At 38.8% G+C, this 27,755-nt stretch overlaps 1 protein-coding gene across 1 annotated transcript in view; it reads right to left on the reverse strand.

The window, feature by feature from the left end:
- DMRT1 (doublesex and mab-3 related transcription factor 1) overlaps window positions 1-27,459 on the reverse strand; it is a 64,398-nt gene extending 36,939 nt beyond the window's left edge. The window contains exons 1-2 of the mRNA XM_026675618.2: window positions 27,139-27,459; window positions 19,159-19,342 (exon numbers count right to left, since the gene is read on the reverse strand). Of these exons, the coding sequence (XP_026531403.1) occupies window positions 19,159-19,342; window positions 27,139-27,459 (505 nt within the window). The remainder of the gene's footprint in view (window positions 1-19,158; window positions 19,343-27,138) is intronic.
- Window positions 27,460-27,755: the final 296 nt, after the last annotated feature.

Raw genomic sequence — 27,755 nt, forward strand, 5'->3', positions numbered from 1 at the left:
CACCAAAATTGAACAAATAAAATAAGCCTGAGGTATAGGAGAATAGTTACTGTGCTGAGGTCTGTCTGCTGCTCAGTACAGAAAAAAATAGCATTTTATAGTGTTGCTCAACACAGAAAACTAGAGTTAGAACATACTGAATGGATGATTCATTGTAGAGCCTCTACTGGAAGACCTCCAGCGAAGATCACCACCCTCTTGCTAGATTACAACACTGTCAAAACCCCTGCCAAAACCTACTACTCACTAACTTGAAACCATTCAATTTAATCTTGCCCTCTGGGGCAATAGAGAATAAGCGTTTCTCCCTTTCATACAAACTGTGTCTACAAGGTCAAACATACTTAGTTGACTGGGGAACTCAAGGGAGGAGGATGCTGCACTAAAGGAGTCCCTGATGCCAGTGTAATGTCTTCTTCTTTGGTATACAGGTACTCCTCAACTTATAACCATTCATTTAGCAACTGTTCCAAAGCTACAGCAGCACTGAGAAATGTGATGTACAAAAACTGGGATTTACATCAAAGCATCCCCATGGTCACCGTGAACAAAATTAAAGCATTTGGCAACCAGCATGTATTTATGAGGGTTGAAGTATCCCAAGGTCATATAATTGCCATTTCTGACCTTCCCAGCTGGCTTCTGACAAGCAAATTCAATGAGGAAAGCCTGATTTAACAACTGCATGATTCATTAACAATTGAGGTGAGTTGCTTAACAACCATGGCAAAAAAGTTGTAAAATCGGGTGCAAGTCGCTTAACGACCATCTCGCTTAGCAATGAAAATTCTGGTCTCCTTTGTGCTCCTTAAGTTGAGGCGACCTTGTATCTAGGAATGTGATGAATACACTTAAGACAGAAATCCCACAGTTTAGATCCCCACGCTGAGCCTATTAGGCATCTAAGTGTGCTAAAAAGTTTAAAAGTCTGTTTACTGCACGTTGGGGTTTACGGCTAATGTTTTTACAGTCTGCCTACACAGTCTTAAAAGCACAATAAAAACTATTTTTCAGGCAAAGCCACTGGCCATCTTTCATTTTCTTTCTTTCTTTTTTTTTTTTTTTTTAATGTTGCGCTATCTCTTAACTGGAAGTAATTATTCACACGTCCAAAACTTCTTTTCTGATCACAAAAGAAGTTTAGATCCCGACTCAGCAGTTTCCAGCCCGCCCACCCTCCCCTCCCCTCGGCTGAACGCATCCTCCCTTCCTCATTAACAGACCTGGCTTTAAGGCTGCGTTTGAGGTCGAACAAGAGCCTTGAATGAGAGTGGTGTGAAATCACTCCCTAAAGCCATAATCAGGAACCGGTGGAACAATGTGTTTCTCCCACCAGACCTCTCATGACAGAGCGAAAAAAAAAATTTTTTTTGCTGTCCCTTGTTGCTGGCCAGCTTTTCTCAGCCATCAAGGTTGTTTGTGGAAGAGAGTGAGAAAGAGCACAAACAGAAGCCAGAAGTTTTACCTGTTTTTTTTTTTAATAGCTTAAAACAAACAAACAAACAAACAAACAAGATTCTCCTTGCAACTTGCATTGTTTCGGGGCTGAACTTGTACCTTGCCATAAAGTTAATGTGCAATGCCATATTCATTTCAGTTAGGGCCGTGAGGTGGTTGTTTTTTTTTTGTTTTTTTTTGCCACCCCCCAAAAAGAGCCATTATCCGTAATTACCCATCTCCCAAGTATAATTATTTCTCCTCGGCTGCCTTCCAGCCTTCCAGGATTTGATGCAGTTACAGCTCACTGCCTTATGTGATCAAGGAGGGTTTCCTGACCTTTATTCAGAGTTCCCCTCTCCCCATGCAGAGACAGGGCAGTGCTTAGGTGTCCCCGCGGAGTATGTGCGAATAGAAATGTTCCTTATACCCACTGTCAAAACGTTTAGCGGTGGCACAGCGCTTGCCAGATCAAAAGGGGTTCAGTGTTTCCAAGTTTCCTTTGCCCGTAGAATCCTTACGGGGTCTTTTTATTAGAGCAGGGCTCCCCAAACTTGGCAACTTTAAGACTTGTGGACTTCCAACTCCCAGACTTCTGGGAGTTGAAGTCCACGAGTCTTAAACGTTGCCAAGTTTGGAGACCTCTCTTTGAAGAGAGACAGACTATAAGGGATGGTTGAAATGAGATATGGAGAGTCCTCAATTTGCAAGCATTCACTTAGTGCCATGATGGCGAACCTATGGCATGCATGCCGGAAGTGGCATGCAGAGCCATCTCTGCCAGCACGTGAGTCGTCGCCCCAGCTCAGTTCCTACTCACATGCATGCACGCGTCCCGCCAGCCAGCTGATTTTCGAGTATCTGTTGTGCTAGCACGGGATGCATGCACATGCACAGGGGGGTGAGGAGAGCCCGAGGGTGGGTCACGCATGCATTGCATTATACATGCACACAGTTTCAACACGCGATGACAAAAAGGTTATCCATCACTGACTTAATGGCTGTTCCAAGTTACAAAACACTAAGAAAGTGACTCACAACTGGTCCTCGCGCTTACAACCATTGCAATGGTCATAAGATCAAACTTTGGGCCTTGGCAACTGTCGTGGTTTTACTGTGGTTTCTGCTTCCCAGGGTCATGGGATCAACTGCTGCAACTTTCCTGGCCAGCTTCCAATAAGCAGTCAATATTAGAAGCCGGATTTGCTTAACAACCGCATGATTCACTTAACGACTGCGGTGAGTCACTTAACCACAAAAGGTCATAAAATCGGGCACAACATACTTAAACCACCACCTCACTTAGTGAGGGAAATTGTGATCACAATTGTGGTTGTAAATCAAAGACTCCTGTACGTAGCGTTTATAGAATATGGAAATATGTGTTCTGCACAGGATTCTGCCCAGCTTATAAATATATCTTCCACAAACAAATCAGCCACATTAATTACAAATGAAAATGTAGGAAAGACTTATTGGGAGTCCTCGACATACAATTGTTCTTTTGGTGACTGTTCAAAGTTACAACAGCACTGAAAATAGTGACTGATGACAGTTGTTCACACTTACAACTGTGGCAGCATCCCCATGGCCATAGTGATCAAAATTCAGGAGTTTGGCAACTGACCCATATTTGTGACAGCTGCAGTGCCCCAGGGAGTCATGTGATCTCCTTTTGTGACCTTCTGACAAGCAAAGTCAATGGGGAAGCCAGATTTACTTAAGAATAGTGTTACTAACACTACTGTAACACTGTAGTGGTTCACTTAATACCTGGGGCAAGAAAGGTCGTAAAATTGGGCAAAATTCACTTAACAAATGTCTCCCTTAGCAAGACAAATTTTGGGCTCAGTTCATGACATCGACTACCTCAATTCTCCTAGTGCTTCTGTTGGAAAATTATTGTCCTCAGACTTTAGTATTAAGATTAGGATTTCAAAAACGTCATCATTTTTAAAATGACAAAATTGTATTTAATGACTCTGTCACAATGTCACAAACAGCCAGAGTAGAGTACCTTATTATAAAGGAAGGCAGCACTGAATGAGCCTACAACCATTTAAAAAGTGCTCTTGGCTAGAAACTTTAGAAAGATTACATAAAACATCTCTATAACAAATGAAATGGGTGAAAGTAAAACCAGTGGCACGCTTCCACATTTATACACACACAATCTTGAATAAATATTTAAAAGTTTCCTTTAGAGCAGTGGTCGCCAACTGGTGGGCCAGGGACCTCTGGTGGTCCAAAGAAAAATGTCCCCCCTAAAGCACTCCCCCCAAAGCAATTAATCCAGGCTGCCCAGGAAGACATGGCCTGTCCAACCGCTGGTCCCCACCCTTTGGCCAAGCGCAAACCTTACCTTGAGTAGAGCCACGTGAACTAGAACTGGAAGGTAAGACCAACTGCAGGGAAAGAAAATCCGCCCCGGGGTGGCTTGCTGATGTTGGTGGGAAAGTCGGTTCCCATATTCCAGTCCATAGCAGGCCGGTGCACCCAGGTGGAAGAGCTCTGGAATATGGGACTGACTTTCCCACCAACATCAGCAAGCCACTATCAGTCAAAATTTGTATTAGTGGTCTCTGGGATTTAAAATTATGAGTTTGGTAGTCCCTGAGGTCCAAAAGGTTGGCCACCCCTGTTTTAGAGGAAGAAGGCCTGATTATATCGGTGGAAAAAAATAGCTTTTTATTTCCTCCTTCCTAGTTTTGTTAAGATTCACACACAAGCTGTGCTAGTTGGGGATTATAGCCATTGTAATCCCCCTCATGTAGAGCAGGTCAACTTGCAACTTCAGCTCTGGAAGCAATAAACCATTGTGGGTAACTATGGCCCTTTTGCAACTTGTAGACTTCAACTCCCTAGCCAGCATCTCAACATCCAGGTAAACAGATACACCTAGCTGCATCTCTTTGAGGGAGATGAGCAGCTTAGAAATATGAAATATAAACAAATAAATACACCACAAGAAAAAAACTTTAATTATCCCACTTTGGCTTTCTTTGGTAAGGTTGGAAGGCATAGGAAAATGGTCCCAGGCTTGTTATTATAGCTCATATTAATAAATAGAGTTCTATTTTTTCTTTTGTATATTTTCTGACCTGGCCTATTTCAAAGAGCTATCAATGGGAAACCGAAAGGGTAAGAGTGATACAAGTAGCATATATAATATCACTGCCCAGTTTCCATAGTAGTGTCCTGCTCATTCCTTCCACATCTTTCCCATTGCTCTCAGGAAGGAACCTGGAAAAGAGTTTGTTTTAAAACAAGTCACTGTGTTTTTAAAGGAGAATCAGGGGTGGGATGCTACCGGCTCTGCCCGGTTCTAAAGAACTGGTAGCACTGAAGAGTAGCAGACGCCAAACCGGTTCTGTGTTTGCTGCTCTTTGGCCCACCCACCTGCCCTGGCTCTTACCTGTCATTTATTTCCTGCTTTTTCAACCTCAGCTGCTTTGTTAAAAAGAAAAAGGCTTTTCAAATGCTGCGCACCTGCGCGCAGTGCTTTTCAGCTGTCCGGGCGGCAAAGCCTAAGGTTATTTTACATGCGTGCGCAGTGCACACACAAAACGTGGTCACCGAACTGGTAGTAACATGGCTGAATCCCACCCCTGAGGAGAATGACATTCCTGGTAAGATGGATTGGGAAGACCATTATCCTGAAAGGGGAGAAATGAATGAATGAATAAATAAATAAATCTACAATAAAAGAAATGAAAAGATATGGAAAAAACCCTTTACAAACAAAAAAAGCTAATTTCTTCTAAGGAAAAGGAGAATAGGGATAATTCTAAAAAGATCTCGCAAGGAAAATTGCTTCTTTCTTCATTCTCTTACATAAGTTTTGCATTAAAATGTTTCTCTCCACTTTAACATTAGGAACAATTAAAGGTATTTATATAAATAGTAATAAAAAAAGAAAATTGAGGAAATTGAACTTTCTAGTACGACAATATCTATTCAAGAAACTCCTCATCTCTTATATCCTCTTATTTAACAGAAAATATACTAGTAGAATTTTATACAGCTGTTTAGCAAGTCAAGTTTCATGTCTCTTACTTATTTAACTAATAAAGAAAACACATTTTTGAGAAGGAGCTCAAACATTTGGCACTTCTTGAGACATAACTTAAATAACTTATAATGTCTACCAGAACAAATTTATTCATAAAAAGGATTTATATATTTAAATGTGTAATTTGATTTAAATTAAAATATGTACTAATTCAAGGTGTTAATACAATAAAGCCCATTATAGGGATACTCACAAATAATCGCTATAATCTCTGAGTTTACTCTCTAGTAACTTTAAGAAATTAAATAAAATAATTAATTAATTAATTAAATATAATTACACTTCTAATAATTGCATTGTTTTCATTAACTTACAATAAATGAAATGATAATTCCCTTCTATGTAGACTTCCCCTGTTTGCCAGAGTTGAGTTTATGTAATTAGAACGATACGTGTCAAATAACTTCAAAGGAGTTAAGATATATTAGATTTTTTTTCCCAAATTTCTTTAATCCTTGCCACAATGCATATAATTGGGTACCATGGCATTGTATTATGTCAAGCATAATTGGCTATTTTGTGAAAAAATACAGTAGTTATATTGCAGCTGTGAAATAGAAACTGCCTTTAATCATAAAAAATAAAATTATAAAAATTAAACATACAGAAGGGAAAATTATGTTAGCAGTCATAGAAGCTAAACAGAAAGGGGCCCCCTGAATCTACAAATAGATTCCCATAGCCTCTTTCTCTTTGTGAACCATTTCTATCTGACTTGATTATTATTTATAGGCTATGTTACAGGTGTTTACATTTCCTTGTTTTATTCTCCCTTGCCTAGTCTTATAGACCAGGGGTATCCAACGTTGGAAACTTTAAGACTTATGGACTTCATCTCCCACAATTCCCGAGGGAGCATGGAAGGGAATCCTGGGAGGCGATGTCTACAAGTCTAAAAGTTCCCAAGGTTGGACATCCCTGTTATAGACCATAAATCTGATGGCCCAAAATATGGAAATATATTTTTAACTGAGCTCTAAACTTCTACCACATGGAAAAAAGGTAAGGGTTAGCACAATTAAGGCTGGACTATACTTATATTCTCTATTTCTCTTTAGGAAAACTATGTATTATCTACAATTTTGCAATTTAATTATTTTCCTACTGGATAATATTTTTAAAAAGCTGTTCAATATTCCAAAGATCAAATAAGCCTTTGCTAACTGTATATAAATATTGCTTACATACACGGTGCATGGGCCTCATCCTATTGATGTCTATATTTAGCTGCATGCTCCTTACTTGATATTTCTAACTCCAGCACTCTCGATCCCTCAAACAAAAATGGTTACTGAGGCATTCTGATACTGCTAAAACTATCCACTGAACTCTAGGATATGTACAAAAGGCTTCAAATCGGAACAGTACAACTGTTGTAAACATTATCAAGCGTTCGTGTAAGGCCTATCTGCACAAGGGAAGGAAGGCAGCTTTGGGGGCAGGCAGTGGCTTTATCAGGAAAGACGTCAATGCCTAGTGTCATGTGATTCTCAAGGATGATTTTCTTTTTTCTTTTTCTTTTTGGTCAGAAAAAAACACTTGGCTGTTTTAAACACAGTGAAAGGATCATAGTATTTTTCCACACTATTGAAAAGTTGGCACAGTTGCCAAACAGCAGACATTAATACTAGAGATTGATCCAACCTATTACATTGTGGACAATAGTGTACTATATTGATCAACTGCATTGATTTATATTCTTGTGGACAGGTTCTTCCATTTGTTATACAACCAGGCATTCCAAATTATTCATTGCATTCAAAATTACAGCAGGAAGTCATTGAAAAGCATTCAAAATTAACATTTAATTCACAGTTTGTGCACCGTGGCTCGCGGTCTGATACACTTCTTCAAGGGATTAAAAATGTTATGTTTTTAAAAATGTAAAGAAGATTACAACTAACTGGCAGTTCATAGGCATATTTCACTTAGTATTAACTGATATTCAGTAAAATAACCAAACCCAATCCAAAATTAGATTTGTACTAAGAAAGCAGCGGCCTTAGCTAAATAGCCATTTCCAGAGATGGGTAGGGGCTCTACCCTGAACACTTCATTAATCTTAGTGTCACTGGAAAATGGGTACCCAGAGAAACTGAGACCTTGAGAGCTATGTTAAGAACACATTCATGGCTTTAAACCCTTAAATTAGTGTAAGGCAATAATAATTCACATGGCTCCCTGCATCAATGCTCAACTTCTATGGAATGTGTGAGGCTGATCTTTCTTTATTTTTTATTTTTTGTAATGTGGGAGCTCAGGGCCATGGTGAGTTTTCATTCTTAGATGAAACTGGAATGATTCTTCCTCTTTTCTGAAGTAGAATTTAGGACAAAAATAAGTGCCTTAAAATTGAGGTTAAAGCTTCCAATTTAGCACTCAAAATCCTGCAAAATGCAAAGAAATGTAAGCCAGATATTATGGCTACCTAGTCTAATGGCTCCATGAAAACATCAGCAACACCCTTTTCAATCCCTAGAGTCTATATACGAAGCATGGTTTTCTGTACTAACAATGTAACACTTCTCTGCATTAAAAATTACACCGCATTAAGGAATTAAGAAATTTCTGCATTAGGATGTCATAGAGCTCATTTAGGTTCTTCTCCTTACAATGGAAGTCATAGTTATGAACATCTAATCTCTAATTAGCAGTATCTACTGTTGGAAGTTTGGAGTACTGTAGCTGGAATAATTTGAATAATTTACATCCAAGTCATAAAACTTATGAATTGAGAAGGAGGAAGTGTTCTCTGAGATTATACTGGTACTGCTCTCACTTTATCTTGGGGACAAGTCAAGGGCAGCTTTTCATAGACCAACTTGTATAATCTGCCTGAAAAATGTGGTTCTATTTAAGACAACAAATTTGACACAAGATGCAGAGCACACCTGAAGATCTGCATTAATTTGGAAAAAGAGGCTACAGTTTCTTGCAAGTGATAGCCAGGATTTTCAAAAGGGAGTAGGTTCCTATCCCATGGGTTGCGTTCCAAAACAGAGTTAGAAAGAATTCCAAGCACATGCAAATGGAAAGTTTTCCCCAGCCTAGTCTCTTGCAGGTCTCAGTAATTGGAAATTTCGAGTTGCAATCCAACACATCTGCGTGAACCAGACTGAGGAATACTAACAGAATAAACAGAGTTGGAAAGGATCTTGGAGGTCTTCTAATCCAATCCCCTGCGCTCAAGCAGGAGACCCTATATAATTTCAGACAAATGGCTATCCAATCTCTTCTTAAAAACATCTGGTGATGGAGCACCCACAACTTTTTAAGGCAAGGCATTCCACTGATTTCTGTTGGGAAATTTCTCGTTTCTAAGTTAGTTCTCTCCTTGATTAGCTTCTATCCATTGCTTCTGGTCCTGTCTTCAGGTGCTTTGGAGAATAGGTTGATCCCCTTTTCTCTGTGGCAGCTTCTTAAATATTGGGACACTGCGATCATGTCACCCCTTGTTATTCTTTTCATTAAACCAGACATAACTCAATTCTTGCAACTGTTCTTCAGGTGTTTTAGCCTCCAGTCTCCCAATCATCTTTGAATAGAATAGAATAGAATAGAATAGAATAGAATAGAATAGAATAGAATAGAATAGAATAGAATAGAATAGAATAGAATAGCTTTATTGGCCAAGTGTGATTGGACGCACAAGGAATTTGTCTTGGTGCAAATGCTCCCAGTATACATAAAGAAAAAGTACATTTGTTAAGACTCAAGAATCATAACATACAACACTTAATGATAGTCATAGGGTACAATCAACAATCAAATCATACTAGGAAACAGTCAATATAAATAGTAAGGATACAAGCGACAAAGTTACAGTCCTACAATCACAAGTGGGAGGGGATGCGTGATAGGGAGTGATGAGAAGATTAACAGTAATAGTAGTGTACACTTTGTAAATAACTGAACAGTGTTGAGGGAATTATTTGTTTAGCAGAGTGATGGCTTTTGGGGAAAAAACTGTTCTTGTCTCTAGTTGTTCTGGTGTGCAGTGCTCTATAGCGTCGTTTTGAGGGAAGGACTTGAAACAGTTTATGTCCAGGATATGAGGAGTCTGTAAATATTTTCACAGCCCTTTTTTTGACTCGTGCAGTATACAGGTCCTCGATTGAAGGCAGGTGGGTAGTAATTGTTTTTTCTGCAGTCCTAATTATCCTCTGAAGTCTGTGTCTGTCCTGTTGGGTTGCAGAACCAAACCAGACAGTTATAGAGGTGCAGATGACAGACTCAATGATTCCTCTGTAGAACTGGATCAGCAGCTCCTTGGGCAGTTTGAGCTTTCTGAGTTGGCGCAGAAAGAACATTCTTTGTTGTGCTTTTTTGATGATGTTTTTGATGTTAGGTGTCCATTTTAGGTCATGTGATATAGTAGAACCTAGAAATTTGAAGGTCTCTACTGTTGATACTGTGTTGTTTAGTATTGTAAGAGGTGGTAGTATGGGAGGGTTTCTTCTAAAGTCTACCACCATTTCTACGGTTTTGAGTGTGTTCAGTTCCAGATTGTTCCGGTTACACCACGAGGCAAGTTGTATAACCTCCTGTCTGTATGCAGATTCATCGTTGTCTCAAATGAGACCAATCACTGTTGAGTCTTCTCTGAACTCTTTTTTGTTTTTTGGGGGTTTTTTTTTGTTGCTCTTCTCTGAACTCTTTCTAGAGTATCAACATCTTTTTATATCATAGAAGCCAAAGCTGGATGCAATATTCCAATACATTCTTTTCATGGGAAGCCCATGGCAATGAAGAGGAGATTATTTTCCTTTTTAGGCAACTGTCCACTCAAAATTACAATCTGAACCACCTGCATTTTCCCCCAGAAGGAAAATGAATGCCCTATTCATCTCTCACATAATTTTATCAGTGTTTTCATGTTTTAAAAAGTTGCCCATTATAGTTCATGCCTATTGAAACACATTACAATCATGATTTCCTGGATTAGATCGATGGGGTTCACACATAATGCTAAGTAATAACTCACACTTCACAGCCAGTTGAAAAGTGATGACAAACCCAAATTAAATCAGTAAGTTTATGGCTCAATGTGATGCCCACACTAGTCAGAGCTAAGGGATACAGCTCACTGGATATGAAGCAAACGATAACACAAAATCATTGAAAAATACTGTATTGGAATAGGTACTTTTGAAGAAAAAAAAGCTGAAAATCCAAGCATAAATAACCCCACATACAATTCCATAAACAGTAAAGTCTAATATTAGCATTAGGATATTCGTGTTCCCCCGAAAATAAAACCCTGCCTTTTTTTGCCACCAAAAAAGGCACCAGGTCTTATTTTCAGAGGATGTCATCTACTGACTAACCTCACTTGCGCGCGTCACCCATGGCCTCCTTTTCGCTGTCAGAGGCCTTCAGGAACTTTTTCTTCTGTGGCCGGTAAGGCTTTCCTGAAGGGCTCTGCAGCCGATAACAGAGCTCCAGATCTATCCGGAGTTTTGTTATCAGCTACAGAGGCCTTCAGGAAAGCCTTGCCAGCCTTGCTGGCTGTAGAAGAAATGGGCCGGCGAGGCAGGTGTCGGGGTGTGAGAGGCCTGGCTACAACTGTCCAAAAGTAAGTAGTAGGGCAGCGCCACCCCCCCCATCCCCACCCTAGCTTAATTTTTACCCGTCTACTCTGGAGTGGGCGGGATCTTAATTAGGCATTATTTTGGGGGGTAGGGCTTCTACTGAGTGCACTGTAAAAATCAAGCTACTTTCAGGGTAGGTTGTATTTTCAGGGAAACCGTATCAGACTGTAATCTATTCAATAATGTATCAAAGACTAGGTTAAGTGGGGAGTAAGAGCTTTTTATGAATATCTAAAAGGGCAGATCTTGGAAAAGTAAGACTGGGATAAAATTATTATAAGATCACTCTAAAAATAAAATTAGGGAGGTATCTGCTGATAGAAATTCTCCACAGGCTACTTCAATAGAAGCTGCATTCTAGAATTCACAAAATGATAAACACAAGGAGGATTTTGGCAAAGAGAAGCAGTCACTCAACTCTATGACTCAGAAGTGCTGCAAATAAAACAAAGCAACTACACTGCATCGCTGTAGCAAATGCCTCTGAATTCAATGGCATGTCATTCAAACAGACTAACAAAGGCTGAACTATGTTATCCAAGTGCATTTTTGAATAGGTAGACACACAAAGTCACAAATAAAAAAATGTGTGTTTAGAAATTATAATAAAACAGTCAAAATAAAATCAGCAATCGCAGATTCTAGGATACAGCTTCTATTGAAGTAGCATGTGGTGAATTTCCACTAGCAGATACCTCCCTTATTTTTTACTGTTTCTTTACATAAGTTACTCAATACAGATCATAGTAAATTAACTTTCCTGCTTACCGGATAGATTATTTGGATTTGGTTTAATGTGCTGTGTAAATCCAGTCGATATTGTTTATGAACTTTTTGTTAATACATAAAATTAGTTTAAAACATTTCATTACCTAACTAGCAAACAAGGAAACAAACAACCAGTTCAGAGAGCACCAAGAATTCCACAGATCAATCCTGAACTATATTCTCTTCTATTAGTTTAATATAGTATTAATCGTAATAATGTAATAAAGTACATAATATAACAAATGACACAAATCACGCTAAACTCAGCATGTTGTCTGAACCAAATTACTGATTCCTACATGTTGGTTTGAACAAAAGCTAATGGACAGGGAAGGAACATGTTCAAAGCTGAATACACCAAAATCACCCAATTTTCCAAGCTGTGAAAACCATGACAAAGTTATTGCTCAGAAGTCCAGTGGGTGAAGTAGATTGGACAACATGCTACAGAGAATTCCTAAAATTTATCAGCAGTGCACACATACCTAGCTATGTATATGAGTGCAATGGGAAGCGTGGGGTGTGCTCTAGATGTGCTATTCTGGATTACATGTTTGGAAGAGAAGAGACTTAAAATAAAATAGTCACCAATATTCCAAGCTGCTGTCTGACTGCCTCGCCTATAAGCAAATATTTTCCTGCAGCCTAATGTGGCTCATTTTTTAACTCAATCTTTCTTTTGTTCATACCAAATCAAGTCGGGTCCTGTTCAATTTTTGGATTGATAGACAACTGGACAGAGTCCAGCCGGTTAGAAAAATAAAAAAGAAGAAATGACTTCTAGGTCTATCATGTTTGGGCTGCTGCCCAAATCACTGGACATATTTGGAAGCAAAAGAAGCAATTAGCAAGCATATTGATCTAGATCCAGCATATGAATACTTAAGAAAACAGACTATTTGAATGACCAGTCAACAATCAGCTACTCAGAATTTAAACATAGCTCCAAACTAACAACTAATCACACAACCAACCGACCAAAAATGCCACACAAGACATTTATAAGCTAAGCAGAATAGGACAAGAAAATTCTGCTCATGATGTTACCTAGTTTGGTAACAAAACGTTCAGAAACTAAATTGAAACAAGCATGGAGAACAAACCAAAATGTAAAACTCAAACTACAACTATTTTCTATTATTTCAAAACTATAACCTCTGCCGCCATCTGTAGCTGTTCGGTTTTTGCAGCCAAATTATGGTAGCTCTGCCTCTCTGCGTAATTAATTGGTCTAGTTTTTTTTTTTCTTCCCAATCACTGCAGGCTGCAAGAAGTCCTTTGCAGCTTTTTTACATTCTGAGTCAGTCTTGTCTTCAGAGAAAGTTTCATGGGGCAACCCAGCTTGCATCCCTGTTCTATTATGAGCAACTGCTTGCAAAGTGTGAGCCTGGCTGGAACAGTTACCAGGACCTAAGCAGAAATATTTACTTCTCTGAAAATATGCCATTAAAAAAAAAGTCATTATATATCTCCAGTCCTCCTTTGCAATTTAAATAATTAACTAAAAATAAGCTGGGAATTCTGCAGATCGTTGCTCCCCCAGCATATCTGAAGGGCACCTAAATTGGGGAAGACTGCCTAACATTTTTAAGCGTGCACTTTAAAAAAAGACATATTTGTGAATTCAATGGCAAACTCTTGATGGGTTCATTGTTTGCTTTTATTTAATGTGAACTTGAGCCCATACACCATATCTCATGCTATTGATGTGATCAGCTTCTGTGCTTTAAAAAACTAAAGAACAGATGCCAAAGTAGTCTCTGTATGTCTGAGGCACTGTCCTTGGGAACGTGCTATCGATAAATCCTTCCCCCCTTCTGGGAATAAATCCTTCCCCTCTCATGGGAGTAAACAGTAAGAGAAAACTACATCATTTACTGCTTAGTGACAACTTTTCTCCCTAATGTTAATGGCTGCATGCAAGTGGGGGAGGGGAGAGGGAAAATTTCCATAATATAGTGATTAGGGAGGGAAAATTGAATCCAATTTACCCACACACACACACACTGGTGTTTTGGAAATAACTCCACTGCATACTAAACATTTTATATATATTTTTTAAATGAGTACACAATATTACTGCTAGGCATGTCACAAATGCAACATGTTGCTAGGCTCTTCGCTATTTAATATAAATAACCTACCTCTGCAGAGGTTAAGAATTAGAGAATAGTCTTAAGCAATTCTCTTAAATCCACCTGCCAATGATGCTTGAAGCATTGCCTTGTGTTCCAACAGTCTAATTGAACCTTTAGTTAAGGAAGGAAGCGTCTCCCAATTTAATTATTTCCCTTGTATTTTTTAGTTTCAAGCCATTACTCTTTGTTATGCTGCTGCAAGCATTGTAAATAATACCTCCCCTTCCTTCATATTATTACCTCTCAAATATTTATAGACTGTTATATTCACCCTCTCTCTTTCTACAAGGTATATATCATTTTTGTCATCCAAGTCTTGATCTATTCAGGTTTATCCACGTCCCTATTCATAATGAGATTCCACACTCTCAAGCAAAGTTCCAACAAGAGAGAAAAAAGGATAAGTCAGACTAACTTCCTTATTTCAGCACTTGCATATCATCACCATTTCCACTCCTCCCAATCTCACAAAAGTAATTCAAAGTTCAACATCCCAGAAGAATGCAAAGAATGTCTTTCCATTTTAAAGCTCCATTTATTCCATGTTTTTAGTTCACGTTGTGTGCATCTGCACTGTGATTTGTAAAACCAACTTTTGCTATGAGAGAAGTTGCCAAGTGGCTGAAGTACATGCCCTCTCTTGCATTCGAAGTCCCGGAGATGGTGGTGTTTGGATATCATTGGGTCAGCAACTAAAGCTCTAAAGCAGGGCTGTCAAACTCGCGGCCCATAGGCCAGATGCATCATGCGCTGGACACACACATGATACTGATATTCAAAGCACATTATAGTCTTTACCCTGGGAAAACTTCTTAATAATTTTAAAACATAGGCCATCCCTCTTCATCCCCACCAGGTGTGTTGTTGACTACATTTCCTGGACCTCCAGTTGCCAATATATGGATTAGGACAGGTTGATAAATGCCTAACATTCACCTTGACCAGCACTTCTAAGGACTTGGGAATGAGCGTTTCAATGAACCAACTGTTAATCAAGAATGGAATGGAATGGCTAAATTCAACATCGATGCTGCACTTCTGTAACCAATACGGCCAAGAGACAGAGAAATAAATACTGTATGCTAGATTTTTAATTTGTCAGAGAAAAGTCAATGTAGGAAATAATTAACAGTTATTAACTTTAGCCTCTTTCAAGCTATTTAACGTTTTTAACAAAATGAAAACCACCCAGCTGAATCTGAATTCAGAAATGGTCAATTGGTATGTGGCTAGCAATCATAAAATACTGAATACTCTACTCACCTTGCAAAACTGCGGAGCTGCACAGCATTCCAGCTGAACACTTCAAATCGTGCAGCCTCCATGTACAATGGATTGCAATATACCAGTTTGAATATTTAATAGGGTATTTATAAATTTAGGACAGATTTGCTTTTCCCCTTCTCTGTTCCAATTAGCCATTCATTGAGTTGGATTGAAGAAGCAAAGTGAAGATTACAATATATCATTTTAATACCCAATTATGTTGGTATGAAAATCTAGGAAGCTCTTCGTGGATACAATATAGAATATATGGATTAACTGGAGATTAAAACAATTCCAGTAATCCCCAAGTCTATAGCAATGTGACAAAACAACATGGAAAATGTTTCAGTCCTAATTTTTTTCCATGTTAACTTTTTCATTTGTGGAACTGGTATGGTTTCAAGAAATCCTTATAATTTACTTAACCATAACTATAAATTGCAATCATTTAAATAAATGATCATCAATACTTCCAGTATCATTTATTTTGTAAGTATCACACATTTGTACACAGGTTTTGCGCATATATGCTAATTTGCACCACCAACTTACCTACTATCTTCATTACAATAGTTTTTATCTGATACTTTTTGATGACTGAAACCATAAGCTACATGTAAGCAAATGAAAAGGGAAGAAATGTGGTATTTTGTTTTTAACACCAGTATCTATCAGATAGATTAAATTCTTAGTCAAACCATCCAAATATTTGGAGTGGGCCAAATCTAAAAAATGGCTTTACATGTAAAAATGGCTTTTGCACATATCTGTAGAATTGTATTCATATAATAGAAGACTGTTCCTTCCAAATGTGATTAATGTATCCAAAAGAAAAAATAGCAATACAACTACTACTTTTTTTCTCTTCAAATCTAATAAAAGTTAAGTATTAAATTCTGGTCTTGCTAGATAGTTCAATCTCTTAAAGAGATATTATGGAAGCACATTTTTAAAATCCTACGAGCATAAGATTTTGTGCTAGAATTCTATAAACATCTTAACAATTATACTGTGATCACCTCCTAATAGTCTAAGTTTGACTAACAAAATAGTCATACTCCTATGTCACTGCCTCCCTGTAGGCAATACAGGCATTTTTTCATCTAATTCGTTTTTACAAGGAGCTTATGTGAAATATTATTATTTTCATTTTTTTTAAAAAAGAAAACTTGCTTTGGTTGGGGCAAAGATAAGAATTAACCAGGAGTGAGTGAAAACAGCTATTAAAGACAGCTACGTCCCCATTTTGTAGAACAGAACAAAGAAGGAGATAACCCTTTTCTAGCCAGATTCCACCAATACATGGATGACAAGGCAGAGTAGGCCTTAAATATGAGGAAGACTTGGATTTTACTTATTCCATGGATTTTTGGAGATTATTTAAAAACTATATTAAGCCTTTTTTAAAGGAAGGCTTTTTGACCCCAGTTGAAACTAGTTTTTTTTAATATGATAGAGAAAAGATTTGGGACTGGGAGGCACAGATGGTCTGATTTTGAGCTAAAAGCAGGAATAAGCATCACTATATCCAAGAAACAATCATATGCATGAACCCCTTCACAAGCAGATGCCTCCTTAGCAAATTCTCATGCCATAATCTGCTCAATCAAGGTCCAAAAGTGGTAGAAGAGAAGGCAGCAGGGGAAGGATGGGTCATCCATGTTTGTCTTGCTCTTAAAAAGACAGACAATATAATTCTTCTTATTCCCCCTTTTAAATTAGATGTGTGAATTTGTTTTATTTTCCCTCAAGAGCAATCTGCTGCATTCTTCCATCAAACCACTTTTTTCTTTCTTTCTGGCAACCAGGACACACATTGAATTCTTCAAGATAAAAGTGATCATTTGCAGAGGGATCGTAATGTTTGTGTTTTATACTGCCCACACCATGTGACCAAGTCACATTTCAAACACACATATAAACACAGCAGTCAGTGTCACATTTAAATTAAGATATGATTCTGAATGGCCCAAGCCCAGGAGAACAAGAAGGATTATGTTTTCTGTCATAATGAGAAAAAAATAAGTAAGAAACACAGGCACAGTGAAAATACAAATCTTTCTTTCGCTTTCCTCACACAAACACCTCATTTCTAAAGGTTTAGCTATCAAAACACCTTCATTATTTCATTTTCTCATGTAACTCATCCAGTTTCCTCTCCTTTATCATGGCTGAAGGTGATGAATTTAGGTTACTACTTTAAGACTAGATTATTTTCAGTAAGAAGTGTAGAATTTCCAGGCTCAAAAATCTGTTTCATGCTTCCTTTACATTCTTGATCTCCATTAGCATAACCAGTTTTAAAAAAACAAACACACTGAAACACAGTGACAGGACTGAGGAATAAAAATAATAGTAAGCCCTCTCCCTTTTTTCTCCCCTTCTGTCTTCTTACTTTTTCCCCCTCAGGAAGCATGGAGTGTCACCAGAGGCTTGAAAAATGGACTCTGGCCTCTCAATGTGCCATAATATTTCTGACCTGCCAATAAAATGGATACAGCAAAAGAAAAAGACTTTTCTGGTACCATGTATGATTTGTGTGGCTCCTTCACACCCTATTCCTCTCTCAGTAAACCATGTACAGTGTGATGAAGTTTGAAAGAAAAACCGCTATACCTCTAAGGAAGGGAGAGGAAGAGAAAACTGTCACAAGAAAGGAGTGAACCCACTGCTTTCTGGAGTTGTCAAATGAAAAATCTGGTGTCATGGACTTGTGGACAATAATGGCAGCTACTCAAACTGTCTCGACTGTGGAGAAGAATGAAACACAGTCAATGATGAAACTGTCCTCAACTTCTGTGACTTGTTAAAGCTGTGCCTGAAAATTTATTTCTTTTGCTGGTATCCAATTCTACTCAAACTCAGAGGAACTTATCAATAAGAAATCATATATATCATTCTGCTGACTGTTCTTAACAGGACTTACTGGCCACGTAACTGAGAATGCAGGAATTGAAGTTCTGCATAATCCATAGATTCAGAGGGAATGCAATTTTTCAAAGTAACCAAACTAAACTACAGACTGCAGTTAAAATTGCTTTTTTTAAAGCCTATTGAGATCTGAGGGTTTTTCAGTGGTCACAGCATCCTTCATTGTGGTTCACATGATTGAAGCTCTGGGTTTCAGCAAAAATGGAAGGCTTCGGAAGTCAACTCATGAAAGTGCCTCTGTCTCTTAATGCAGCCACTTTCTTTAGGCTCATGCAATCTCAACTGCCCCCCGCCCCAATAATGCCACAATGAATACCAGAACTATCCCACAATTTATAAAGTCTAAAACATGTTTTTTTAAAACAAAAACAAAAAACTTGATGGGAGTTCTGAGACACTAACAGTGGAAAAAAAAGTACATGTAAATGCAGTCAATTTTTTATCACTTTAACTTTGCCTTTTTATTTTGCGCATGTGTGTCTGTGTCTGTGTCTGGTACTTTCTAAAGACCTTCTTCTGAATCACTGTGAAACTGAACAGAGTCTGCAGAAATAACACTGAATTTATGGAAACATAATTTAATTGGATTAAGGCAGGCTCTTCAACTTTAACCAAAATGATACCTTTAAAAGAATGCACGTGTTAAAGATGTAACATAAACCAGGATTATTGTACCAAAGGTGCTTTTCTAAAGAGGCAACTGGACTTCCTGGTTTTTCTTTGAAGACATTTTGCTTCTCATCTAAGAAGCTTCTTGGAAAAGGACCTTTGGAATAACCATGACCTGGATGACTGAGAATCTCCAAGGATTATTGTACGTGGTTTTATGCATGCATCCCTGGTTTACTGAAATCAAATTAGATCTGTTAAGAGTCCAAGAAACTCATGACAATACAATTTTTCCAGTTGTAAGACTCTGAAAGGGTGGTGGTGGTCCCTTTAACCTGGACATTACCTGTGGATGAGGTAGACACTACAGTTGCTGTGGTGGTCGACTGGGGTGGGCTGGTGCTTTCCAGCAGGCAGGAACTGTTAGCGTTGTTCTCTTTCTTCACATACATTTCTGTGGTGCTAGGCAATGGGATGGGGTGGCTGATCCCCAGCTCTTCCTCTTGGGCTTGTTGTCTTCTCAACGCAACCTGGAAAAGGGAAAATGACACTGTATTTTGCACTGTTCTCTGAAAAACAACAGCAGCAAAATCGGGTGGAACACTGCAGTTTTATTTATCTTAACACACTTGAAGGTTTACGGATGCAAATAAAGACATAATTTTAAAGCTAAAAAAATAAAGAAGAGAAAAGATAAGAGAAAAAAAATTAAAGAAACCTAAAAGGTAAGCATCTACCAATAACATTTCTAATGTGGCAGATATCTAATTTTAGTTAACTATTCTTTTTAACCCTTTGCTTTAGTGAGTTTGGAAACCCTCTGAAATACAAACTGAGATCCTTGGAAAATGAAGGATCAATTTCAACTATAATTAAATGAACCCTTTTTACTGAAAACCGATTCTTTTTATTCTTGTTTTATAACAAAGGATTTAATCAACTGGAGTTAGTAGGATTAACAGCATCTATCTTTCATAAACAACATAATTTTTCACCTTTATCTCATATGCATGCCACATGAGTCTTTTAGGCATCTCAGGATGTAAGCCTTATTAAAGCAAAATAATACAAAGTACTTGATACAGAATTTATGCAGCAAATGTGAGGTTTTCAAAGCGCTATTCTGCTCTGGAAAAGAATTAAAATCACGTTTCAAGTTCAGCGCACTCATTTTACAGAAATCTCACTTAAACCAATCCAGGCAGATCTTTCCTGAGCATTATTTTATAAATTATCTTATGCTGTTGCAATGTAAGCAAAGTGAAACAAGACTATATATTCTGGGCCACTTAATTACACATAGGTAAAATATATACAGTATGTCTCTCATTCAGAGTTACCATTAAGAAATGGCATTTTTCCTAGTACAGATCCTTTAACAGTTACATATTGAGCAAGAGTGTGAAAATGTTTCAAATCTGAACTTTTCTGAACTCAAAATATGCCTGTCATAATTACAAAACAGACTATTTCAATTATTTGGAAAGCATTCTTAGCAAAAACAAAATTGTTCAGAGAACAAAATGACTTTCAAAATGACGAAGGGTCTGTTTCACACTTGACATGTTCTAAACGCACCAACTTTTGAGAACTAACTACAAGGAAAAATATTGTATGGCTGATTTTCAGACTGGTACAAAATGAAAAAGTAGGTTAACTGATAACAAAGAAGCAGAATGCAGAAACAGAGACAGATGTAACACCGTAGCTAAAGGAAGCAAAAACAGGCATACAAATATCATTAAACCAAAACACATTTTAACATTTAATGGACCAGGAAGGAAAACATTAATAATCAAGTCAACTGATATTAATTCAATGGAAATGTAGAACTTTTGCATCTTTTTAACAGATTGTTTGGATCTGCTGAAGAGATAAGTTTTTTTATCTAAGGAATCAATTTTTTCAACCCAAGACACTCCAGATATGATGTGCTATTTCTATAATCCCAACAGTGTTGTAGCTGGGGATGATGGGTGTTGAAGTTCAAAGGCATCAGAGTCTGCAAGAAAGATTTGATCCTCACACTATCATACATACACCTAAGCAGTTACAACTTTATTGCAACCAACTCAGTGGTGGGATTCAAATTTTTTTACTTCCAGTTTTGTGGGCATGGCTTGGTGGGCATGGCAGGGGAAGGATACTGTAAAATCTCCAGTCAGAGGTGGTATTTGCTGGTTCTCTGAACTACCGTATTTGCCGGCGTATAAGACGACTTTTTTGCCCTGAAAAAGATGCCTCCAATTGGGGGGGTCGTCTTATATGCCGGGTCGTCTTATATGCCGGCAAATAGTAATTGGGAAGCACTGCGGCTGCCCGCGGCTGAGGCACTTTTGCGCACCGTGGAAACGAATCCCGTGAAGCCGAAAGGAGCAGCCAGCCTTCTCCCAGCTCCCAAGGAAACGAGGCTCGCACCGCCCGAGCTCCGCTGAGGTATCCGGCTGGGGCTGTCAGGAGTTGTTACGCTGGCGCGGCTCTGCGCTGCTCCAGTCCCGCGTTGCCTCGGGAAGGGAAAGGCAAAACCAGGAGCCGCTGCTGCCATTGCAAAGCGCTGCCGCGGCTCTTCCTTTTTGCCTTTCCCTTCCCGAGGCAACGCGGGACTGGAGCCGCGCGGAGCCGCGCCAGCGGTAACAACTCCTGACAGCCCCAGCCGGATACCTCAGCGGAGCCCGGGCGGTGCGAGCCTCGTTTCCTTGGGAGAAGGCTGGCTGCTCCTTTCAGCTTCACGGGATTCGTTTCCACGGTAGACAAAAGTGCCTCAAAAAAAAAAAAGTGCAAAAGTGGAAGGCGTGCGGAAGAGGGGGCGAGTATATAACAAACTATATTTTGAGTGGAAATGTTGGGGGGTCGTCTTATACGCCGGGTCGTCTTATACGCCGGCATATACGGTACTAAAAATTTCTCCTGAACCGGTCAGAACCTGCTGAATACCACCTCGGAACCAACAGCTACAAAATTATAGGTAATGGTTTTGAAATTAAACATTTCTGAAAGAGAAGTATTCCATGGCAACTAAGGCAGTGCTAGTGCTGGGCTGAAAAAATTTATTTTTTTCTTTGAGGCCATCTAGTTGTCATTCAGATTGACCTGGTAACTTTACTACAATTCCAATTTTCACACCCAGTGCTGCAGTTTGCAACATATCTAGCATCAGGCCAGTAGATACAAGCTGCTTGCTTCCAGACTGATATCACACAATTCTAACCAGCACGTATTTACAAAGTTTGCATGATTCTGGGGTCATGTGATTGCCATTTGCAATCTTCCCAGGGAGCTTCCAACAAACAAAGTTAATGGAGAAACCAGATATACTTAAATGACTGTGTTATTTGGTTTATGACCATGGTGATTAACCACCATGGTAAAGTTTGTAAAATTGGGCATGACTTACTTAACAGCCACATTGCTTAGTGATGGAAGTTCTGGTCCATACTGTAGTCATAAATTGAGGACTACTTCTATGCCTTGGATTGCACAGGCTAAAATTCAATCCTTTCTTCAAATGGTAAATCTGATCATTCTTTGCCCATAGAGCTTTGTGGCAATACAGAAGTGATTTGCTACTCTCTTATTAGTCCCCCCCCCCCCAAGTTTAGCCTATATAACTTTCTGATTTCTGCTGAGCTCCCTTTCCAAGTATTAACCATTTCAATTTAGCCTGGAAGCGAAATGATATACATACACAACCATTCATTTAATAACTTCTCCCTATCTGTTATCTTCACACATGTAAGACTAAAATTCCCCAAAGGGTTTGTGTTCACAATGACCGATGAAAGCTATTGTCCATTACATTAAAGACAGCATCACTTTGGGAAGGCCAGATTAGACAGTAAGACTTTATTTTTTACACTAAACTCTCCTATTTAAGTATGAGACTAATTCTGAACTATAAATTGTCTGAATAACAAAAGATACGTCCTAATACTACTATTATTACTTGACTGTTTTAGCAGTTCAGTAATGCTTCCTAACATACAATATTTAAATGGACTAGGCTTATCCTCATTCTTTTTCAAGCGATGACTAGAACTTGGCGAGGTGCTGATATTCTACCTTTCCTCCATGCAGTTAACATGAAAATCAAGCCTCAAAGGGCTGCTATAGAAGGATATAGGGACTTCTTGTCCTCTGGGTAGATTGCAGTATCTGTCTTCATAGAGGTAGTAGTCTTTGATTTACAGCTATTCATTTAGTGTCTGTTCAAGGTTACGACCACACTGAAAAAAAGTTACTTATGAGCAGTTTTCACACGTATGATGGTTGCAGCAACCCCACGATCGAAATTTGGGCACTTGACAGCTGGCATGTATTTCTGACAGTTGGGACTGCCTCAGTGTCATATATTCACCATTTGCAACCATCCCAGCCAACCTCTGACAAGCAAACTCAATGAGGAAAATCAGATTCACTTAACAACTGTGGCAAAAAAGATCGTAGAAGCACTTAACTGTCTTGCTTACAAATGAATATTTTGCGCTCCATTGTAGTCGAGGACTACCTGAATTTAAATAACAATAAAAGTTGGCAAAAGCTAAACTATGAGATTAAAATTCAGACATATTTTTATTTATTTATTTATTTAATTTATTTATTTGATTTGCCAATTGTTTACAAGATAATAAGTATAAGTGTATACATAGTTGTGAATACATGAAATGGGTACATATAAGAAAAATAAAAGAATAAGAGAAACAATAGGACAGGGACGGTAGGCACGTTGGTGCGCTTATGCACGCCCCCTACAGGCCTCTTAGGAAAGGGGTGAGGTCAATAGTAGACAGTGTAAGGTTAAAGTTTTTGGGGTTTGGGGAAGAGACTACAGAGTCGGGTAGAGTATTCCAGACATTGACCACTCTATTGCTGAAGTCGTATTTCCTGCAATCAAGTTTGGTGCGGTTTACTTTGAGTTTGTATCTATTGTGTGCTCTTGTGTTGTTATGGTTGAAGCTGAAGTATTCATTGACAGGTAGGACATTGCAATGTATGATTTTATATACCATGCTTAAGTCAGACCGAAGAAAACCCTACAAAACCCTACTCACAGATGGTCTTTTTTTTTTTTTTTTAACAAATGATTGCTAACAGAACCAGAATGTATTTAGCAAACATTTCTTTTTTTTTTTAGTGATGTAATCTAAACTGTTGAAGAACTTTCTAAAGCCCTGTCCCTGTCTTGTAGTTTACAGCAACATCAGCGTGTCTACTACCCAAATTTCTTCCCTGATCATCTGGTAGCCTCAAGCCCATGATTCAACAGCTGTATGTCATTATTTCCATGTTTCTGTTAGCCAAAACCCAAGAATGGCATGTGATTCTTCTACACCGAGTCCTTTATTGTTTTCATACCTGTATAGACAAAATCTTGCCAGACTGAGGACTCTTATCTGTATCTACAATATATTATGTAAACTATTAGAGACTCTTCACCCTCTTTCTCTCACATGTAACATCCAGACTGAGTTGCCTTTATTATTCCTCTGGACTGCACCCCCTGGGGAGCCAGCCACCTTACTACATTCCATCATAGTATCAGAATGAAACGAGTTTTACCCACGGTTCCATCATAGTATGAAGGCATATTAAATCTGCAAATTCTGGCACCCATTCTTCATGGTGCCGAGGTCAGGTGATCAGCTGGAGTGTATTTGGGGGTTCACGGCTTGTGTCCCTGCATGGCCTCTCTTCTCTGGTCACCGGTCTGCCTCTTTGGGTGCCACTTCTTATCTGCCACTATGAAGCTGACAGTGACTCTCTTACATTATTGAAAAAAATCTTATAATATAAAAACTACAAATGAAATCAAAACCAACGTTTTAAAATGATTCTTAGAAGAGAACTGCAAATTATCATTATTGACTGCTAGCTCATTCAAGCTTACAGGTAAAATCATTTCCTGATGGCAATGCATACTTTATTTACTTGTTACTTGCAAACATTCTTAAGGAGATCACCGTTATTTTTTTTTTACCTATTCAGTCCTTACAAATGAACAAAACTCCTTAAGAAATAGAGAAGTTTTGACATGACATCTTTAACTTCATTCTATACTCCCTGTCTTAACAAGCAATTCCCAATTAGAAGATCCTCTTCCTAACCTTGCTGGAGTGACTCCTTAAGACCAGGGGTCTTCAAACTTGTCAGCTTTAAGGCTTGTGGACTTCAACTCCCAGAATTCTTCCTCCAGTCATGTTAGCTCAATTCTGGGAGTTGAAGTACACAAGACTTAAACTTGCCAAGTTTGAAGACTCTTGCCTTAGACCTTTGACTGCTTTTCTGTTGTATTTGAAGAGAAAGCTGGAATTTTATTAGATTTTTATCTCATCTTTATTTTTGTGTAAATAATTCAACGTTCCTAATACTCATTCCTCTTCTTATTTTCTCCAGAACAACAATCCTGCGAGATGGATTGGGCTGAGAGTATAACTGGCCCAAAAAGTCACAATTGCACAGCAGTGTGCAATGGCATCATATGCTTAGATAACCAGATATTATTCCGAGTCTCATAATGTTGAGACACCAATCACAAAGGCTGAAACAAAGGGTGTAACAAAAAACATGGGGTGCACTTTAGTCATAACAAACGCTATGGAAAAAGCTACAATCATGATACAATTAGCTAATATTAAGATAGCATTATTTTGTAGTGACATAAAGAAAGTTGAATAGGTGCTGAACAAGCCTTGTTGGAACAAGGTGAATTGTTGGAACAAGCCTTTCCATCAGTAGGAACAATGCTATATTAACAGTAAAAAAAAATGCAGTTGTTTCCTTTGGAGTATTTTAAAGAAACAGTTTAGGTTTAAAAGAGATGCCTACTCTGCAGAACAAAGTGTATTTCCAAAAAAACAAAGTTTGTTCATATTCACTTAAAGCAATCAACTATTGTATGGGAGCAACTTTAACGATAAAAGTAAACCAGCACAAACCTGCATAATTACTGAGATAGGTAGCACAGGAAATTTTGACCTAAATACTTGGGAGTCTTATAAATCCCATAACAGTCAATTGGACATAACTCTAGATAAGTGCAAAAGTAGTATTTAACAATTGCTCTTGTGCAACCATCTGTTGTAGGACAAGTAGTAATGTTGTCTTGAAAGTGTAAAATGCATGTTGTTTCTGTGCCAATTTCTTTTAAAAAGTGAACACCCAGATAAGCCAAAGAATTGGGCACAGATGGTCACGCAATGGAATGGCATTCTACTTTTGACTTGCGGAACTGGCATTCTTGAGATATTTTGGACTACAATTCCCAGCACATCCGGAGATTGCAGGCTAAATTGAAAAAAAAAACTGTTGTAAGCTTATGACAGGACCCTTTTCAAAGTATTCAGAAATGGCCTTTTTTAAAAAAAGTTTACAATTATTTATAACTTTTAAAAATGTTGATATTTGAAAACTTCAGTATAATTTTTCCGATTTCTCATGATTCAAGCTAAACATTCTGAATGAAAAAAAAAATACATTAATTTACATTTTTCGAACAGGAAGAATTTTTTTAATACAATGATTTTGCAACTGAAAATGCTGAATATGTTATTTTTCAAAAATATTTTTTCACTGAATTTTAAACCTTGTAAATGAAAACAAAGACATGATAACGCTTGGGCGTTACTGATACTCAAATTTGACATCATTACGTTTTCATTTATTAAAAACTAAACTAATGAATCTTTCACTAAGGAGTCTTTCACTGACTAATCATTTATTTTCTAAGCATTTATTTTCACTATAAATATCAGTCTCACACTTACAAATGATTTCCAATGCAACGATGCAGTTTGCATTATCCATTGCAGGATTCCTTTCCAGGGCATCTGACTTCTGCTTTTCCCTTTAGTTATCGTACTCTCTATATAACAAGCATTATTACTTGCAAATCAATCCTAGAATATTAGGAAGCCGCACACTATCTGAAACTAACGCCAAGAAAGGGGGGGAGGAAATATGAAAACAGACAATAAGGTGGAATTCCATAGTGGATATTATTTAGACAATGAAAAGGTTATGCATACTTCTGCTGAAAGTCAGAACAGTGTCTTAGGCGGTGCAGGACACACTTTTCTCTACCCGCCCCCCCAAATAAATTTATTCTCAACTCCGGCAACCAAGTTAAGGGTTCTTGCAGAAAAAGCATCCGAGTTTTTTTACACAGCAGATCAAACCTACCTATTTCTCTGGGGCAGTTTTAGGGGATGAGGCTTAGCCTTACTTTCCAACCGGCATCACCGAGGGGGCAGTAAGGCCGCCCTGTGCTTTTTCTGGCCCCAGAGCAGGGTCCCCGCCCTTTCTTTCCTTCCTTAACCCTCCGGCTGCTCACCTGGGCGGCCATCACCCGTTGCCTCTCGGCGATCAAGCTGCATTTTTTACACTGGCAATCTCTCCACATGCAGAACCGCTTGTGGCCCTTCAGGGGCGAGGAGTAGCCGTGGTTCCTACAGCGGGCGCACTTGGGGAGCCGCGGGGACTTCTTCCCCGCAGCGGTGGCGGCCCCAGCAGGGCCCTGGGTTAAACCCCCCGAGTTGCCGCCACCTCCGGCGGCCGCCAGCCCGGCAGCCTTCCCAAAAGGGCCCGTTTTGGTCCCCTGGGCGTGATGCTCCGACGAAGCCGACGGCTTGCTGAAAGAGGTGTCGTTGGGCATGGCGCCGTTTCCGAGCCGTTAACTGCAAAGAATTGCTCGGCTTTGCAAGGGAAGGGCTCGCTTTTTTTAACCGGAGCCTGGAAAAAAAAGGCGAGCGAGGGTCTCCCCGGAGGAGGCAGCTCGCCTTTGCCCTGCAAAAGCGGGGTTGCTTTTTGCTTGGGTTTCGATGCAGCTTCTGAAAGAGCCGGCGGGCAGGTGGTAGCAAAGCCGTGCAAAGTGAGCAAGCCCACCTCGTCACTTTGCAAAGACGCGCGGGTCAAATGGGGAACTCGCTCAACTTTTTGCTATTTGTTTGA

The sequence above is a fragment of the Notechis scutatus genome, chromosome 2, assembly GCF_049901735.1.
Source record: "Notechis scutatus isolate UNSWTSFEM ecotype Mainland chromosome 2, rNotScu1.2, whole genome shotgun sequence".
NCBI classification, from domain to species: Eukaryota; Metazoa; Chordata; class Lepidosauria; order Squamata; family Elapidae; genus Notechis; species Notechis scutatus.